Raw genomic sequence first — 20,276 nt, 5'->3', positions numbered from 1 at the left:
CCATTCTTGGGTAGCGGAATTACTTTGGCTTCCCTCCAGGCCTGAGGACAAAGACTTTCCTCTAGGCTCAGATTAAAGATATGACAGATAGAAGTGGCTATAGAGTCAGCTACCATCCTCAGTAGCTTTCCATCTAAGTTGTCAATGCCAGGAGTTTGTCATTATTGATCGATAACAATATTTTTTCCACTTCTCCCACACTAACTTTACAAAATTCAAACTTGCAAAGCTTTTCTTTCATTATTTGTTTTTTTATGCATGAATACGATGGCTCACTGTTCGTTGTTGGCATTTCCTGCCAAAGTTTGCCCACTTTGCCAATGAAGTAATCATTAAAATGATTGGCGACATCAAATGGTTTTGTGATGAATAAGCCATCTGATTCGATGAACAATGGAGCTGAATTTGTCTTTCTGCCCATCATTTCATTCAAAGTACTCCAAAGTTATTATATCATTGATCTTGGCTTCATAATACAGTTCCTTCTTCTTTTTGTTGAGTTTAGTCACATAATTTCTCAATTTGCAGTAAGTCAACCAGTCAGATGTGCAGCCAGACTTTTTAGCCATTCCTTTTGCCCCATCTCTTTCAACCATACAGTTTTTCAATTCCTCATCAATCCATGGAGCCTTAATAGTTCTAACAGTCAGTTTCCTAACAGGTGCATGTTTATCAACAATTGGAAGAAGCAATTTCATAAATTCATCAAGTGCAGCGTCTGGATGTTCTTTACTAATAACATCAGACCAACACATTTTAAATTTTTTTACATCATCCACATATGAGTCACAGCAAAATATTTTGTATGATCTCTAATACACTATTTTAGGCCCAGCCAGGATTTCTTGGATGTGATCACTGCATCAAATGGGTACGGATACAGCTTTAGAACAAAGTTCTACAGTATTAATAAAAATGTGATCGATACGTGGATGATCTTGTTCCTGTAGGTTGATTAATAACCTGAAACAGATTACAGGCACTGGTTACAGTAAAAAGCTTGAGCGGACAGCTTGATGAAAACCACTCAATATTCAGGTCCCCAAGAAAGTAGACCTCTCTGTTTACATCACATACACTATCAAGCATTTCACACATATTATTTAGATACTGACTGTTCACACTTGGTGGCCTATAGCAACACCCCAAAAGAAAAGGCTTTAGATGTGGCAAGTGAACCTGCAACCACAACACTTCAATAACACTTGACATAAGATATTCTCTAAGCATTACAGGGATATGGCTCTGAATATATACAGCAACACCTCCCATATTAGCATTTCTGTCTCTTCTATAGATGTTATATTCTTGTATTGCTGCTGCTGTATCATCATATAAATTATCTACGTGAGTCTCAGAAATTGCTAATATATGAATGTTATCTGATGTTAGTAAGTTATTGATTTCATTAACCTTATTTCTAAGGCTACATACACTGCTCAAAAAAATTAAGGGAACACTAAAATAACACATCCTAGATCTGAATGAATGAAATAATCTTATTAAATACTTTCTTCTTTACATAGTTGAATGTGCTGACAACAAAATCACACAAAAATTATCAATGGAAATCAAATTTATCAACCCATGGAGGTCTGGATTTGGAGTCACCCTCAAAATGTAAGTGGAAAACCACACTACAGGCTGATCCAACTTTGATGTAATGTCCTTAAAACAAGTCAAAATGAGGATCAGTAGTGTGTGTGGCCTCCACGTGCCTGTATGACCTCCCTACAACGCCTGGGCATGCTCCTGATGAGGTGGCGGATGGTATCCTGAGGGATCTCCTCCCAGACCTGGACTAAAGCATCCGCCAACTCCTGGACAGTCTGTGGTGCAACGTGGCGTTGGTGGATGGAGCGAGACATGATGTCCCAGATGTGCTCAATTGGATTCAGGTCTGGGGAACGGTCGGGCCAGTCCATAGCATCAATGCCTTCCTCTTGCAGGAACTGCTGACACACTCCAGCCACATGAGGTCTAGCATTGTCTTGCATTAGGAGGAACCCAGGGCCAACCGCACCAGCATATGGTCTCACAGGGGGTCTGAGGATCTCATCTCGGTACCTAATGGCAGTCAGGCTACCTCTGGCGAGCACATGGAGGGCTGTGCGGCCCCCCAAAGAAATGTCACCCCACACCATGACTGACCCACCGCCAAACCGGTCATGCTGGAGGATGTTGCAGGCAGCAGAACGTTCTCCACGGCGTCTCCAGACTCTGTCACGTCTGTCACATGTGCTCAGTGTGAACCTGCTTTCATCTGTGAAGAGCACAGGGCGGCAGTGGCGAATTTGCCAATCTTGGTGTTCTCTGGTAAATGCCAAACGTCCTGCACGGTGTTGGGCTGTAAGCACAACCCCCACCTGTGGACGTCGGGCCCTCATACAACCCTCATGGAGTCTGTTTCTGACCGTTTGAGCAGACACATGCACATTTGTGGCCTGCTGGAGGTCATTTTGCAGGGCTCTGGCAGTGCTCCTCCTGCTCCTCCTTGCACAAAGGCGGAGGTAGCAGTCCTGCTGCTGGGTTGTTGCCCTCCTACGGCCTCCTCCACGTCTCCTGATGTACTGGCCTGTCTCCTGGTAGCGCCTCCATGCTCTGGACACTACGCTGACAGACACAGCAAACCTTCTTGCCACAGCTCGCAATGATGTGCCATCCTGGATGAGCTGCACTACCGGAGCCACTTGTGTGGGTTGTAGACTCCGTCTCATGCTACCACTAGAGTGAAAGCACCGCCAGCATTCAAAAGTGATCAAAACATCAGCCAGGAAGCATAGGAACTGAGAAGTGGTCTGTGGTCACCACCTGCAAAACCACTCCTTTATTGTGGGTGTCTTACTAATTGCCTATAATTTCCACCTGTTGTCTATTCCATTTGCACAACAGCATGTGAAATTTATTGTCAGTCAGTGTTGCTTCCTAAGTGGATAGTTTGATTTCACAGAAGTGTGATTGACTTGGAGTTACATTGTGTTGTTTAAGTGTTCCCTTAATTTTTTTGAGCAGTGTATATTTATATGGGCTATTTTCAGCCCTTTCCTGGGTAGCTTATCAGAGATAGACATAATACTGAAAAAAGCAAACAAAGCAAGAAAAAAAAAATACATTCAGCAGGCTTCTGGGAGGGAGGGTGGACAATGAGCCTGTCATAGCGGATGTAAGCAATGTCCCCACGCGCTCTGGCAGCTTTCATGGCTGGGATAAGTTATTTCCTCTTCTGGCGCACAGCTTCAGGATAGTCCTCGTTGAGAAAGATATACGTTCCTCTCAAGTCCTTGGCTCTTTCCAGAACAGCTACCTTGTCCTTGAACCTCAGGAACTTGACCACTATCGTCCTGGGCCTATCACCTGGGCCGGTGGTGGGTTTTCCAGTCCTGTGGGCGCGCTCCACCTCAATCTTCCTGTGGTCCATCTTCAATTTGTCAGAGATAACTTCCCTCACTTTGTCCTCAGACTCCTCCCAGATCTCATGTGGATATTCTGCAATTCCGTCCACAACCATGTTGTTACACCTTGATTGTCCCTCGAGATTTATCCGTCATTGTTATCATGGATTCACACACAGAATTGATGTCCTCTCTTAATGACTTACAGATTGCTGTAATCTTGCCGTTCTCCTGTTTCAACTCATCGAGCTGACCCTGGGAGAACTGCAAACTGTTCTTTAGGTCCTGGACCTCTCTGGTCAGGTCATCCATTATTTTATTAGTTGAATCCACACGTATTTGTACAAAGCACTTGAAGCTATTTTCTTGTTGTTGTAACAACTGCTTGTAGAACTCTTTTAGTTCATTTAAAATATTCTTCACGTGTGATAGAGAGACACAACTGTCCTCAACAACGGTACTCCCGCCGGCTTTGGTCTTTGTCATGATAGCTAGCAACGTAGGTTACGCTGTTACTCCTCGCAGTTCCAGACAGGGCAGGTCACAGGGAAGATTGAAAACAACAAACAGCAGGGATCTAGACAGCCACAAACCCAGGACAATCCGTGGTCCCAGCCACAATGGCTAACTGCGTCGTGGGCTGCGTTCAAGCCCTCAAGAAAACCCTGCTAGCTTGATATGCTGCTAGCTAGCAGCTAGGCTAGCTGCAACGCCAAATAGCTCCTCAGACCCGTACTTGGTCAGCAGGATCACTGGACAGGGACTAGCAATCCCAGCAACTGATGCCAACTGTGTCGCGGGATCCAAACTAAAAAGTTAGCTAGCTACTAAGAACTTCCCAATACACTTTCAAAACAACAAACTTTTCAAAACAGTAAATCCGAGCTCTTCCGCGTTCATGCACTGTATACAAATAATTATACTGAAAGACTGAGCATTCATTATGTTCCCAAAGGGATCACCCAGTCTATTTTAAGCAGGCCCTTTGAAGTAGTCAAGTAAAATGACAAGTGGGTGATGGTGATTTCAGATTAAAAGTGGTCTGATAGTGGGGTGGTAGATGCCCACTAGTCTCCCCTACGGCTCAGCTCAGGTGACTACATTTACTGTACCAAAGACATATACACTACTGGTCAAAAGTTTTAGAACACCTACTCATTCAAGGGTTTTTCTTAATTTTTTTACTATTTTCTACATTGTAGAATAATAGCGAAGATATCAAAACTATGAAATAACACATATGGAATCATGTAGTAACCAAAAAAAGTGTTAAACACGTCAAAATATATGTTATATTTGAGATTCTTCAAATAGCCACACTTTGCCTTGATGTAGCTCAATTGGTAGAGCACGGCGCTTGTAACGCCAGGGTAGTGGGTTTGATCCCCGGGACCAACCATACGTTGAAATGTATGCACGCATGATTGTAAGTCGCTTTGGATAAAAGCGTCTGCTAAATGGCATATTATTATTATTATTATGACAGAATTGTACACTCTTGGCATTCTCTCAACCAGCTTCATGAGGTAGTCACCTGGAATGCATTTGAATTAACAGGTGTGCCTTCTTAAAAGTTAATTTGTGGAATTTCTTTCCATCTTAATGTGTTTGAGCCAATCAGTTGTGTTGTGACAAGGTAGGGGGGTATACAGAAGATAGCCGTATTTGGTAAAAGACCAAGTCCATATTATGGCAAGAACAGCTCAAATAAGCAAAGAGAAATGACAGTCCATCACTACTTTAAGACACGAAGGTCAGTCAGTACAGAACATTTCAAGAACTTTGAAAGTTTCTTCAAGTGCAGTGGCAAAAACCATCAAGCGCTATGTTGAAACTGGCTCTCATGAGGACCGCCACAGGAATGGAAGACCCAGAGTTACCTCTGCTGCAGAAGATACGTTCATTATAGTTACCAGCCTCAGAAATTGCAGCCCAAATAAATGTTTCACAGAGTTCAAGGAACAGACACATCTCAACATCAACTGTTCAGAGGAGACTGCGTGAATCAGGCCTTCATGGTCAAATTGCTGCAAAGAAACCACTACTAAAGGACACCAATAATAAGAAGAGACTTGCTTGGGCCAAGAAACACGAGCAATGGACATTAGACCAGTGGAAATGTGTCCTTTGGTCTGGAGTCCAAATTGGAGATTTTTGGTTCCAACCGCTGTGTCTTTGTGAGACGTGACTAGGGTGAACGGATGATCTCCACATGTATATTTCCCACCGTAAAGCATGGAGGAGGAGGTAAAGTCACCTGTAGCTCAGTTGGTAGAGCATGGCGCTTGCAACGCCAGGGTTGTGGGTTCGTTTCCCACGGGGGCCAGCATGAAAATGTATGCACTAACTAACTATAAGTCGCTCTGGATAAGAGCGTCTGCTAAATGACTAAAATGTAAATGTAAAATGTGTTATGGTGTGGGGGTGCTTTGCTGGTGACACCGTCTGTGATTTACTTAGAATTCAAGGCACACTTAACCAGCATGGCTACCACAGCATTCTGCAGCGATACACCATCCCATCTGGTTTGGGCTTAGTGGGACTATCATTTGTTTTTCAACAGGACAATGACCCAACATACCTCCAGGCTGTGTAAGGGCTATTTTACCAAGAAGGAGAGTGATGGAGTGCTTTATCAGATGAACTGGCCTCCACAATCCCCCGACCTCAACCCAATTGAGATAATTTGGGATGAGTCGGACCGAAGAGTGAAGGAAAATCAGCCAACAAGTGCTCAGCATACAGTGCTATGAAAAAGTAATTGCCCCCTTTCTAATTTTCTCTACTTTTGCATATTTGTGATACTGAATGTTATCAGATCTTCAACCAAAACCTAATATTAGATAAAGGGAACATAAGTGAACAAATAACACAAAAATTACATATTTATTTCATAAACAAAGTTATGCAACACCCAATTCCCCTATGTGAAAAAGTAATTGCCCCCTTACACTCAATAACTGGTTGTGCCACCTTTAGCTGCAATGACTCCAACCAAATGCTTCCTGTAGTTGTTGATCAGTCTCTCACGTCGCTGTGGAGGAATTTTGGCCCACTCTTCCATGCAGAACTGCTTTAACTCAGTGACGTGTGGGTTTTCAAGCATGAACTGCTCGTTTCAAGTCCTGCCACAACATCTCAATTGGGATTAGGTCTGGACTTTGACTAGGCCATTCCAAAACTTCCAATTTGTTGCTTTTTAGCAATTTTCATGTAGACTTGATTGTGTGTTTTGGATCATTGTCTTGCTGCATGACCGAGCTGTGTTTCAGTTTCAGCTCACAGACGGATGGTCTGACATTCTCCTCTAGAATTCTCTGATACAGAGCAGAATTCATGGTTCCTTCTATTAAGGCAAGTCGTCCAGGTCCTGAGGCAGCAAATCATCCCCAAACCATCACACCACCACCATGCTTGACCTTTGGTATGATGTTCTTACTGTGGAATGCAGAGTTTGGTTTTCACATTTGGTTGGAGTCATTGCAGCTAAAGGTGGCACAACCAGTTATTGAGTGTAAGGGGGCAATTACTTTTTCACACAGGGGAATTGGGTGTTGCATAACTTTGTTTATGAAATAAATGAAATAAATATGTAATTGTTGTGTTATTTGTTCACTTATGTTCCCTTTATCTAATATTAGGTTTTGGTTGAAGATCTGATAACATTCAGTATCACAAATATGCAAAAGTAGAGAAAATTACAAAGGGGGCAAATACTTTTTAATAGCACTGTATGTGGGAACTCCTTCTGTTGGAAAAGCATTCCAGGTGAAGCTGGTTGAGAGAATGCCAAGAGTGTGCAAAGCTGTCATCAAGGCAAAGGGTGGCTATTTGAAGAATCTCAAATATAAAATATACAGTGAGGGAAAAAAGTATTTGATCCCCTGATAATTTTGTAAGTTTGCCCACTGACAAAGACATGATCAGTCTATAATTTTAATGGTAGGTTTATTTGAACAGTGATAGACAGAATAACAACAACAAAATCCAGAAAAATGCATGTCAAAAATGTTATAAATTTATTTGCATTTTAATGAGGGAAATAAGTATTTGACCCCTCTGCAAAACATGACTTAGTACTGTGGCAAAACCCTCGTTGGCAATCACAGAGGTCAGACATTTCTTGTAGTTGGCCACCAGGTTTGCATACATCTCAGGAGGGATTTTGTCCCACTCCTCTTTGCAGATCTTCTCCAAGTCATTAAGGTTTCGAGACTGACGTTTGGCAACTCGAACCTTCAGCTCCCTCCACAGATTTTCTATGGGATTAAGGTCTGGAGACTGGCAAGGCCACTCCAGGACCTTAATGTGCTTCTTCTTGAGCCACTCCTTTGTTGCCTTGGCCGTGTGTTTTGGGTCATTGTCATGCTGGAATACCCATCCACGACCCATTTTCATTGCCCTGGCTGAGGGAAGGAGGTTCTCACCCAAGATTTGACGGTACATGGCCCCGTCCATCGTCCCTTTGATGCGGTGAAGTTGTCCTGTCCCCTTAGCAGAAAAACACCCCCAAAGCATGTTTGACGGTGGGGATGGTGTTCTTGGGGTCATAGGCAGCATTCCTCCTCCTCCAAACACGGCGAGTTGAATTGATGCCAAAGAGATCGATTTTGGTCTCATCTGACCACAACACTTTCACCCAGTTCTCCTCTGAATCATTCAGATGTCATTGGCAAACATCAGATGGGCCTGTATATGTGCTTTCTTGAGCAGGGGGACCTTGTGGGCGCTGCAGGATTTCAGTCCTTCACGGCGTAGTGTGTTACCAATTGTTTTCTTGGTGACTATGGTCCCAGCTGCCTTGAGATCATTGACAAGATACTCCCATGTAGTTCTGGGCTGATTCCTCACCGTTCTCATGATCATTGCAACTCCACGAGGTGAGATCTTACATGGAGCCCCAGGCCGAGGGAGATTGACAGTTATTTTGTGTTTCTACCATTTGCGAATAATCGCACCAACTGTTGTCACCTTCTCACCAAGCTGCTTGGCGATGGTCTTGTAGCCCATTCCAGCCTTGGAGAACTCTTTGGTCTTGGCCATGGTGGAGAGTTTGTAATCTGATTGATTGATTGCTTCTGTGGACAGGTGTCTTTATACAGGTAACAAACTGAGATTAGGAGCACTCCCTTTAAGAGTGTGCTCCTAATCTCAGCTCGTTACCTGTATAAAAGACACCTGGGAGCCATAAATCTTTCTGATTGAGAGGGGGTCAAATACTTATTTCCCTCATTAAAATGCAAATCAATTTATAACATTTTTGACATGCGTTTTTCTGGATTGTTTTGTTGTTCTTCTGTCTCTCACTGTTCAAATAAACCTACCATTAAAATTATAGACTGATAATTTCTTTGTCAGTGGGCAAACGTACAAAATCAGCAGGGGATCAAATACTTTTTTCCCTCACTGTATTTTCATTTGTTAAACACTTTTTTGGTTACTACATGATTCCATAGGTGCTATTTCATAGTTTTGATGTCTTCACTATTATTCTACATTGTAGAAAATAGTAAAAATAAAGAAAAACCCTTGAATGAGTAGGTGTTCTAAAACTTCTTGGCAGGTTTGTTGTGGTGCCATATTCTTTCCATTTTTTAATAATGGATGTAATGTTGCTCCGTGGGATGTTCAAAAGTTTTGGGTATTTTTTTTATAACCCAACCCTGATCTGTACTTCTCTACAACTTTGTCCCTAACCGTTTGGAGAGCTCCTTGGTCTTCAAAGATAACCCTGAAGGAGCTGCAAAGCTCCACAGCGGAGACTGGAGTATCTGTCCATAGGACCACTTTAAGCCGTACACTCCACAGAGCTGGGCTTTACGGATGAGTGGCCAAAAAAAGCCATTGCTTAAAGAAAAAAAATAAGCAAACATGTTTGGTGTTCGCCAAAAGGCATGTGGGAGACTCCCCAAACATATGGAAGAAGGTACTCTGGTCAGATGAGACTAAAATTGAGCTTTTTGGCCATCAAGGAAAACGTTATGTCTGGCGCAAATGTTTTTATTAAACGTTTTAGGTTAAAATAATTTGTCTTTGACAATCTGTTATGTCATAGTTATGACAACATTACATAGGCTATAGGAGTGGTGCATTTCGAATAGCACAAACAACCTGTGTTATAACGGTAAATAGCGGGGAAAACAATTTCCGTTTCAGTCGGGGATTTATTTTTTGCTTTGTTCCCTTTCTTGGTAAACACTCGCTGCTGCAAATCGATGTTGGCCCCTAAATTTGAAAAGGCTGCAGTGAAAAGGGAAACACAATAGGTGTGTTGTGTTTGTTTGTTTGTGTGTGTGTGTGTGTGTGTGTGCACGCATCTGTGTCTCTGTATGTGTGAGTGAGTGAGTGTGCGTGCTAGCGCGCCTATGAATATCTAAACCCCATTCCGTATAGATCGGACACACACACTTACAGTCAGAATGGTAGGAGTCACAAAGGCCCAGCAGATTCTCCAGAAGCGGTTTGGTTGGAAGCCAATCATCATTTCAATGTCCTCGCAGAACCTCTGCAGGCCTAGGAAGAGGGGAATAAAGACAGAAAGAGGAGGAGAAAAGAGGGAGAGTCAGTCAAATCGACTGCTCGGTTGAGGGGAGTAGAAACACTCTGACACACAGAAACTCCATCCAAAATAGCACCCTATTCCCTATCTGTATACGCCTCTGGTCAAAAGTAGTGCACTATATAGGGAATAGGGTACCATTTGGGACGCACCCAGAGAGTGAACCAATTTCACCCAGAGCTCCAGACAAGAGAGCTCCACACAGGCCCCCTACAAGGCACATTCATTCCCAGGGAGAACCCGGGACATTTATTATCCTCCAAAACAATGTGGCTTGACAATTGTCACAATTGTTGTCGGTGTATTGACCGACAAACTTGGCAAGAGATGAGTCACAAGCTACACAATCATTTCACTGGAACCACCTCTGCTGATGCTGTGACGCATTGGAGTACAGTCTGTTCCATATACTCACGGGTCTGCTTCAGACCTGATCACTGGTCCACTAGAATGGTAACACAGGCATCTAGTGGTCAGAATGAGAAGTGCTCGAGCCCCCTGTCGGAGAGGGATAAAGTTGCCCCTAGACACTGATCTAAGGTCTGTTTGGTGTTTTTACTCATAACAGTTAGGATGAGGATTTAAGGATTAAGCTGAACCTAGATCTGTGCTTAAGGGCAACCTAGGCTCCTGGTCTGGAGCCTCTTATAGCCCATTTATACTGAGACAAAACCTGTATTTTTTCTCTTTTTTTAGTCTTCTTTTATATGTGAAATGGATAGTAAGTAAAAACACTGTACATTTTCACCACAAAAAACCCAGCTTGAGACCTACACATGAATCCTGTTTTTTCATAGACCATGTAACCAAAAAACAGGTAACAGGTCTGTGAGAATGGAGACGCGTTTATTTGCAGGTAAATACATTAAAACTTCCATTGTTTAACACCTCCCTCATTTGAATTGCAAACAGCCACCATGATTTAACAACCTAAGCACCACACACTATAAGTCATGTGCTTTCTGTGTTTAGGTTGTTTAGCCAAGACAAAATGGCAATCAATATTATTGAATGGCTATGAGGCTTTTCTGATTCTGACGTTGATAAAGTGAGGTAAGAGTAGGATGAATTTGCCCCCCGAGACAATGATCTGAATGCAGTTTTGCATTCTTTTTCCTAATGTTTATAATAATAATAATAATAATAATAATAATATATGCCATTTAGCAGACACTTTTATCCAAAGCGACTTAGTCATGAATGCATCCATTTTTCGTATGGGTGGCCCCAGCTGCAATCAAACCCACAGAACTTGGCGTTGCAAGCGCCATGCTATACCGTCTGAGCCACACAGGACAACAGTTAGGATTTAGGGAGGGTAAGCTGATCCTAGATCTGCACCGAAGAGCAACTTCTACCGGAGCTATCAGAGAGCAAGGTTATTATAGTCAGGTAAACAAAAGATCTAAAGTAATTTTCATAGAATTATTCTACTACTCACCATAGAAGTAGGAGATTCCGATCAGCTCACAGATGGCAATGATGACCAGAGAGTAAGAGGCAGCGTATGTGTCCACCAACTGGAGCATGTACATCCCATTCTGTTGAACACACACAAATGCAAAAATCGTACACACACACACACACACAACATAAGCCAGTGATGCACAGCCAGTGTCAGTGTATGGAGGGCATGATGTGTGTTTTGTCCTATACTTACATTTTTAATCCCAGCCCCCGTCCCCACAGGAGGCCTTTTGCCTTTTCGTAGGCCATCATTGTAAATAAGAATTTGTTCTTAACTGACTTGCCAAGTTAAATAAAGGTTAAATAAATAAATAAATATAATGTGTGTGCGTGTGTGTGTGACCGCACATACAGTGCCTAGTGAAAGTCTACACACCCCTTGCAGTTTTCACCTTCTGCTGCCCTAAAATTAAATAAGATATTTTGTCCTACTTATCTAGGTACACAACCTGCTCCACATTTTCTATAATTCTCCAAATTATAGAAAATTTTCTCAATTAATAAAATTATATTAAAAAAACATGTCTTGATTGAGTATGTCATCACACCCCCGTAGTGTAAGCAGCTTTGGCAGCAATAACAACTGTGAATAATTTTGAATAAGATTGTACCAACTCTTAGGGCAACATAAACTCAGCAAAAAAAATTAACCTCCCTTTTTCAAAGATTACTCAAAATAACTTCACAGATCTTCATTGTAAAGGGTTTAAACACTGTTTCCCATGCTTGTTCAATGAACCATAAACAATTAATGAATATGCACCTGTGGAATGGTCGTTAAGACACTAACAGCTTACAGACGGTAGGCGATTAAGGTCACAGTTATGAAAACATAGGACACTAAAGAGGCCTTTCTACTGACTCTGAAAAACACCAAAAGAAAGATGCCCAGGGTCCCTTCTCATCTGCGTGAACGTGCCTTAGGCATGCTGCAAGGAGGCATGAGGACTGCAGATGTGGCCAGGGCAATAAATTGCTATGTCCGTACTGTGAGACGCCTAAGACAGCGCTACAGGGCGACAGGACGGACAGCTGATCGTCCTCGCAGTGGCAGACAACGTGTAACAACACCTGCACAGGATCGGTACATCCGAACATCACACCTGCGGGACAGGTACAGGATGGCAACAACAACTGCCCGAGTTACACCAGGAACGAACAATCCCACCATCAGTGCTCAGACTGTCCGCACTAGGCTGAGAGAGGCTGGACTGAGGGCTTGTAGGCCTGTTGTAGGCCTGTTGTCCTCACCAGACATCACCGGCAACAACGTCGCCTATGGGCACAAACCCACCATCGCTGGACCAGACAGGACTGGCAAAAAAGTGCTCTTCACTGACAAGTTGCGGTTTTGGCTCACCAGGGGTGATGGTCAGATTCGCGTTTATCGTCAAAGGAATGAGCATTACACCGAGACCTGTACTCTGGAGCGGGATTGAATTCGAGGTGGAGGGTCCGTCATGGTCTGGGGCGGTGTGTCACAGCATCATCGGACTGACCTTGTTGTCATTGCAGGCAATCTCAACGCTGTGCGTTACATGGAAGACATCCTCCTCCCTAATGTGGTACCCTTCCTGCAGGCTCATCCTGACATGACCCTCCAGCATGACAATGCCACCAGCCATACTGCTCGTTCTACTGAGCACGTCTGGGACCTGTTGGATCGGAGGGTGAGGGCTAGGGTCATTCCCCCCAGAAATGTCCGGGAACTTGCAGATGCCTTGGTGGAAGAGTGGGGTAACATCTCACAGCAAGAACTGGCAAATCTGGTGCAGTCCATGAGAAGGAGATGCACTGCAGTACCTAACGCAGCTGGTGGCCACACCAGATACTGACTGTTACTGTTACTTTTGAACCCCCCTTTGTTCAGGGACACATTATTCCATTTCTGTTAGACACGTGTCTGTGGAACTTGTTCAGTTCATGTCTCTCAGTTGTTGAATCTTGTTATGTTCATACAAATATTTACACGTGAAGTTTGCTGAAAATAAACGCAGTTGACAGTGAGAAGACGTTTCTTTTTTTGCTGAGTTTATATCCATAGTTTTTCTCAGAATTGCTCAAAGTCAATACATTCGGTTGGGAATCATTGATGGACAGCAATATTCAAACTTTGTTGCCAAAGGTGCCTCCACCAAGTATTAACTCTGTGGTGTTAAGACATACACAATCAAGACATCTTTGTTTTTAAAAAAATATTAAGAAAAAATCATACTGTATGTTTCTTTCACTTTAAACATGTCGAGCAGGTGGTGTAGAGAAGTAGCGGAAAAATCCAATGTAATCCCTTTTTTAAATGTAATTTTAAGGCAGCAAAATGTAAAACTGTGCAAGGGGTGTGTAGACTTTCACTAGGCACTGTAGGTGCATGTATGCGTGCGTGTGCCTTCATACGTGCGTGCTCATTTGTGTGTGTGCTAGCATGTACAGTTGAAGTCGGAAGTTTACATTCACTTAGGTTGGAGTCATTAAAACATTTTTTCAACCACTCCACAAATTTCTTGTTAACAAACTATAGTTTTGGCAAGTCGGTTAGGAAATCTACTTTGTGAATGACACAAGTAATTTTTCCAACAATTGTTTACAGATTATTTCACTTATAATTCCAGTGGGTCAGAAGTTTACATATACTAAGAAAATTCCAGAAAATTATGTCATGGCTTTAGAAGCTTCTGATAGGCTAATTGACATAATTTGAGTCAATTGGAGGTGTACCTGTGGATGTATTTCAAGGCCTACCTCCAAACTCACTGCCTCTTTGCTTGACATATGGAAAAATCAAAAGAAATCAGCCAAGACCTCAGAAAAAGGTCTGGTTCATCCTTGGGAGCAAATTCCAAATGTCTGAAGGTACCACGTTCATCTGTACAAACAATAGTACGCAAGTATAAACACCATGGGACCACGCAGCCGTCATACCACTCAGGAAGGAGACGCGTTCTGTCTCCTAGAGATGAACGTACTTTGGTGCAAAAAGTGCAAATCAATCCCAGAACAACAGCAAAGGACCTTGTCAAGATGCTGGAGGAAACAGGTACAAAAGTATCTATATCCACAGTAAAACGAGTCCTACATCGACATAACCTGAAAGGCCACTCAGCAAGGAAGAAGCCACTGTTCCAAAACCGCCATAAAAAAGCCAGACTATGGGGACAAAGATCGTACTTTTTGGAGAAATGTCCTCTGGTCTGATTAAACAAAAATAGAACTGTTTGGCCATAATGACCATCGTTATGTTTGGAGGAAAAAGGGGGAGCTTGCAAGCAGAAGAACACCATCCCAACCGTGAAGCACGGGGGTGGCAGCATCATGCTGTGGGGGTGCTTTGCTGCAGGGGGGACTGGTGCACTTCACAAAACAGATGGCATCATGAGGAAGGAAAATTATGTGGATATATTGAAGCAACATATCAAGACATCAGTCAGAAAGTTAAAGCTTGGTCGCAAATGGGTCTTCCAAATGGACAATGACCCCAAGCATACTTCCAAAGTTGTGGCAAAATGGCTTAAGGACAACAAAGTCAAGGTATTGGAGTGGCCATCACAAAGCCCTGACCTCAATCCTATAGAAAACGTGTGGGCAGAACTGAAAAAACGTGTGCGAGCAAAGTCAAGGTATTGGAGTGGCCATCACAAAGCCCTGACCTCAATCCTATAACAAAAAGCGTGTGCGAGCAAGGAGGCCTACAAACCTGACTCAGTTACACCAGGTCTGTCAGGAGGAATGGGCCAAAATTCACCCAACTTATTGTGGGAAGCTTGTGGAAGGCTACCCGAAACGTTTGACCCAAGTTAAACAATTTAAAGGCAATGCTACCAAATACTAATTGAGTGTATGTAAACTTCTGACCCACTGGGAATGTGACAAAATAAATAAAAGCTGAAATAAATCATTCTCTCTACTATTATTCTGACATTTCACATTCTTAAAATAAAGTGGTGATCCTAACTGACCTAAAACAGGGAATTGTTACAAAATGAAATGTCAGGAATTGTGAAAAACAGAGTTTAAATGTATTTGGCTAAGGTGTATGTAAACTTCCGACTTCAACTGTATGTGTGTGTGTGTGTGCGTGGTGGGTGCTTTGTACCTCTGTGACCATAGGGAATCCCAGGAAGAAGAAACAGGCACAGCAAATGAGCGTGAAGAGAGGCTTGTTCTTTCTCAGGTACTGGGGGAACTCATCTGACACAGACGTCACTATGGTCTCAATGGTGGCAAACTGGGACGAAGGAGAAGAGCGAGGCAAGAGAGGAGAGGAGAGAGGGAACAGAGGAGAAATAAGAGAAAAGAGGGTAGACAACAGAGAGAGGGAGGAGAGATGGAGCAAACAGGGGGAGACAGTAGGGAGACAGCAGGGGAGGGAGGCGAGATGGAGCAAACAGGGGGAGACAGTAGGGAGACAGCAGGGGAGGGAGGCGAGATGGAGAAAACAGGGGGAGACAGTAGGGAGACAGCAGGGGAGGGAGGCGAGATGGAGAGAAGAGAAAAGGGAGAGGGAAGAGGAGAGATAGGGGAAAGAGAAAACATAGAGAGAGCAGGTAAGAGAGGAAAGTCAAGGAAGAGAGGCGAGACAACAGTGAAAGTCAATGACAGAGAGAGAGTCATTACAATCACACAACAGATACAGTATCTATCGACAAAGGGAGCAGAGAGAGGAGAAAGATAGCATAGATAGAGAAATAACACCTGCTTAAAAGAGACACCGATGAGAGAGTAGGGGAGCATTAGAAAATGACAAGAGGGGCAGAGGGGCCAGAGGACAAGTGCAGAGGAAAGAAAGGATGAATTCACAGATCGAGCAAAGAGCGAGAGAGAGAGGAGCCCAATGGGACTGAGCTATCTGCCACTTCACCGCTTCTCTACATCCTCCCAAGCTCCCCCACAAAATTCTGATCAATACAGTATCCCCAGCCTCTTAGTGCCAAGCGCTGACACACATGCACGTACACACACACACACACCATTGACATCACCAGACCCAAATGATTTTGTATCAGCCCCGAGTCTTTTTCCCTGCTGGGATGGTGTTAAAACAAACTAGGGTACACTGCATTACACACTGCAATGAATACTCCAATCATGAGACCTGGCCTACCCTGGCTTTTAGTGCTGCCTAAAACCAGCAATTATGTGTACGGTGGCACTTTAGGAGGCGGAGTAAAGTGATTTCCAAAGTCATTTTTGATTCTTCCAAATAAATTATATTTCAGTGGGCGACTGTTCATTCTCTGAGGGAGAGAGCGCAAAGATGAGAAGGGGAACCGGAGGTAAACTTTGTTAGCTTGCTACTACTATAGCACATTTTGTTAGCCCAAGACGATGCTATTCAGAGTTATTGACCTCACAGTAAGCCAGATTCGAGTAACTTACATTTCAACATGTTGACTCAAAAGCTGCACTGACAGATAACGTTAAGCTATCTAACTAACTAACGTTTGGGACTACCCAGTCTAGCAAATTTTATGAGCAGGGTTTTGACAGTAATTGATTATAGTACAGTAGCTATCTGGACACTGAATCCAACTGCTGGAGCTCTGTTCACCACCCAACAAGTATTACTAACTAACCAATTACTGTCTAATCAACTAACGTTACTGTCCAAATATGCAACAAAATTGCTAATAAAGCTAGCTAGCTAACTTAAGGCTAACATGACGTCAGCTCAATTAGCAACTGTACCTATCTGTTGAAAAAACAAAGCTGGATAGCTGAGTTAATTTATTTTACAATTTATAGAAGATGGACAATTTCTTCTTGAGAAAGAGGGCGAGAGATGCAGCTCAGCAATCACAGAAACGGTTGTTGTATTTGCAGGAGTAACATGCTGACCACAACACTCACGTCGCGTGCACGAGCATTGCAAAATAAATGTACACATACATGTTATTCAATCATTGCACCCACACTGCTCGCGCGCGTCTTGACGCGCTGCAAGTCCCGCCTCTCCTCATTGGTTTTTAGGAGCATATACCCACGTGGGTGATTGAAAGATGAACTGAGATCCACACTCCAGTCCAGTTGGTGGTGGTAATGCACCTTAAAGTTGGTTGCCAACTGCCATATAAAGTCCAAAGAAGAAGAAGAAGCCTGAAGGAGGAGAGATCACTAGAAACAAACTCAGTTTACCCTTTTATCTGTGGATTAATTGTCGGAGTAGAGGACCTTGTGTATTTCAGGTAAAATAACAACCCAATGTTTATATCCAAGGACAAATTAGCTAGCAACAGCAAGCTAGCTACCTAGCTAAATTGCCATACATGTTTAATACTTTTCAACCTGTCCCCAAATTAATATAGTTGATTCAGAGTTCGTTTTGATATTTCAATGTGCGTGTCCTGATCGCGTCAACATGCGTGGGATGGTGCACGCGGACGGTCTGGTCAGCATGTAAGTTAATTTATTTTGTGTGTGTTTACAATACATTATTTAGCATCTACGTTAGCTACATAGATGGGTTGGCTGACAACGACACAAAAATTATTCAGATTCAGATTGTTTAATAGTCACATGTATGGGGTTGCAGGTGTGATTGCAGGGTACAGTGAAAATCTTATGCAGGACTAGTGAAATAAAATAATAAAAATTGTAATAAAAACAATTAGAAATAGAAATAGCACTATATAAATAAAAACAACTGTGGCAGTGATGAATAAATAAATGTCCATTGGGGTGGAGGCAGAGTAAAGACTGTTGAGTGGGTGGGGTGGAATGACCATAGGGGGAGCAGCAGCATGATCATTGAGTGAAATAAAAACAAAAAAGTAATAAGATACATATTAACAATTGCAACAGTGATGAATGTCGTTGGGTTGGGGGCAGATTAAAGTAATTTGGGGGGGATGCCCATAGGGGGAGTAGCAGGGGGGGAGGGGGTGTAGGTAGCTGACTAGTGGTGAATATTCAGCAGCCTGATGGTCTGAGGGTAGAAACTATTGGCCAGTCTCTCAGTTTTTGCCATGATGCTCCTGTACTGCCCGCGTCTGAGTGATTGAAGCAGGGACATGGCTTGGGTGGCTGGGGTCCCTGATGATTTTCTTGGCCTTCCTGCGACACCTGGTGTTGTAGGTGTCCTGTAGTGCAGGCAGTGTGCACCCAATGGTGCGTTTGGCTGCACGTATCACCCTATAAAAGACTTGCGGTCCAGTGGCGGTGGAGTTGCCGTACCAGGCTGTGATGCAGCCCGACAGTATGCTCTCGATGATGATCCTGTAGAACACTGTGAGGGCCCTCAGGGACAGGACACATTTCTTGTCGTGTCTTCTTCACTACGATATCTCTGAGATGTGTACGCCGAGGAATTTGACGTTATTTACTGTCTCCACGGCGGCCCCATTGATGAGGATGGGGGCATGTCCACACCTTTGTTTTGCTAACGTTGAGGGAGAGGTTGTTTACCTCCTCCCTGTAGGCTGTCTAGTCGTTTTTGGTGATCAGGCCTATTACTGTTGTGTCGTCAGCGAACTTGATGATGGAGTTGGAACTGTGTGAGGCCACATAGTCGTGGGTATACAGAGAATGCAGGAGGGGACTGAGGACGCACCCTTGTGGGGCCCCCGTGTTGAGGATCAGTGTCGAGGAGGTAATGATGCCTACCTTCACCGCCTGGGGGCGGCCCATCAGGAAGTCCTGGACCCAGTTGCATAGGGAGGAGGTCAGACCCAGGGCTGTGAGCTTTGTAATGAGCTTATAGGGCACTATGGTATTGAAGGCCGAGCTGTAGTCGATGAACAGCATCCTCAGTTATGCATTCCTTTTGTCCAGGTGGGTAAGGGCAGTGTGCAGTGCAATGGCGATTGCGTTGTCCGTGGATCTGTCAGGTCGGTAGACGAATTGTAGAAGGTCGAGTGTGTCGGGGAGGGAGGAAGTGATATGGTCTATGACAAGCCTCTTGAAGCACTTCATGATGACGGAAGTGAGTGCTACTGGTCGGTAGTCATTCAGTTCAGTTACTTTCCCTTTCTTGGGTACAGGGATAATAGTGGACATCTTGAAGAGGCCTGAGCTAGGGAGAGTCACAACAGTCAGGCGCCGACGAAGATGGCGGCCTTGCGACTAGGTCTTAGGAAACGTTGCAGTATTTTGTTTTTATATGTATTATTTTTTACATTATTAGCTCACAAAATGTTTTGTATCATTACATACAGCCGGGAAAAACTATTGGATATCAGAGCGGCGGTAACTCACCAGAACTATCATCATTACAACCAGGAATACGACTTTCCCGAAGCGGATCCTTTGTTCGCTCTCCCCAGGGCAATTTAACTGATTCCAGAGGCCGACCCAAAACATCGCCGGTGGAGGAGAGGCACTCGGAGCGGCCTGCTTCCGAGTATATTACTCGCAAATGTTCAACCTTTGGATAACAAAGTTGACAAGCTCAGGGCAAGGGTTTCTTTCCAGAGAGACATCAGGGCTTGTAACATACTTTGTTTCACGGAAACATAGCTCTCTCTGGATATTCTGTCGAAATCGGTCAAGCCAGATGGGTTCTCAGTTCATCGCGTGGACAGAAATAAATATTTCTCCGGGAAGCAGAAGGGCGGAGCTGTGTGTTTCATGATTAACGACTCATGGTGTAATTGTAGTAACATACAGGAACTCAAGTCCTTTTGTTCACCCGACCTAGAATACCTCACATCAAATGCAGACCGTATTATCTCCCAAGATAATTTTCCTCGGTTATAGCCACGGCTGTTTATATCCCCCCTCAAGCCAATACAACGACGGCCCTCAAAGAACTTCACTGGACTTTATGCAAACTGGAAACCACATATCCTGAGGCTGCTGGAGATTTTAACAAAGCAAATTTGAGGACTAGGCTGCCGAAGTTCTATCAACAATATTGACTGTTTTGC

The 20,276-nt window shown here is 43.6% G+C and overlaps 1 protein-coding gene across 1 annotated transcript in view; it reads right to left on the bottom strand.

Annotated features, from left to right (window-relative positions):
• Positions 1-20,276, bottom strand: part of LOC311128338 (sodium- and chloride-dependent glycine transporter 2-like) — a gene marked incomplete at both ends in the record, with an annotated part of 79,253 nt that overhangs the window by 16,329 nt on the left and 42,648 nt on the right. Inside the window, 3 exons of the mRNA XM_084160447.1 lie at positions 9,805-9,905; positions 11,393-11,492; positions 15,509-15,640. Coding sequence (XP_084016573.1) covers positions 9,805-9,905; positions 11,393-11,492; positions 15,509-15,640 — 333 coding nt within the window. The remainder of the gene's footprint in view (positions 1-9,804; positions 9,906-11,392; positions 11,493-15,508; positions 15,641-20,276) is intronic.

The sequence above is a fragment of the Coregonus lavaretus genome, assembly GCF_964263955.1.
Source record: "Coregonus lavaretus genome assembly, chromosome: 4".
Lineage (NCBI taxonomy): Eukaryota > Metazoa > Chordata > Actinopteri > Salmoniformes > Salmonidae > Coregonus > Coregonus lavaretus.
Note: the sequence above shows the minus strand (reverse complement) of the source record. Positions and strands in the feature narration are given on the sequence as shown.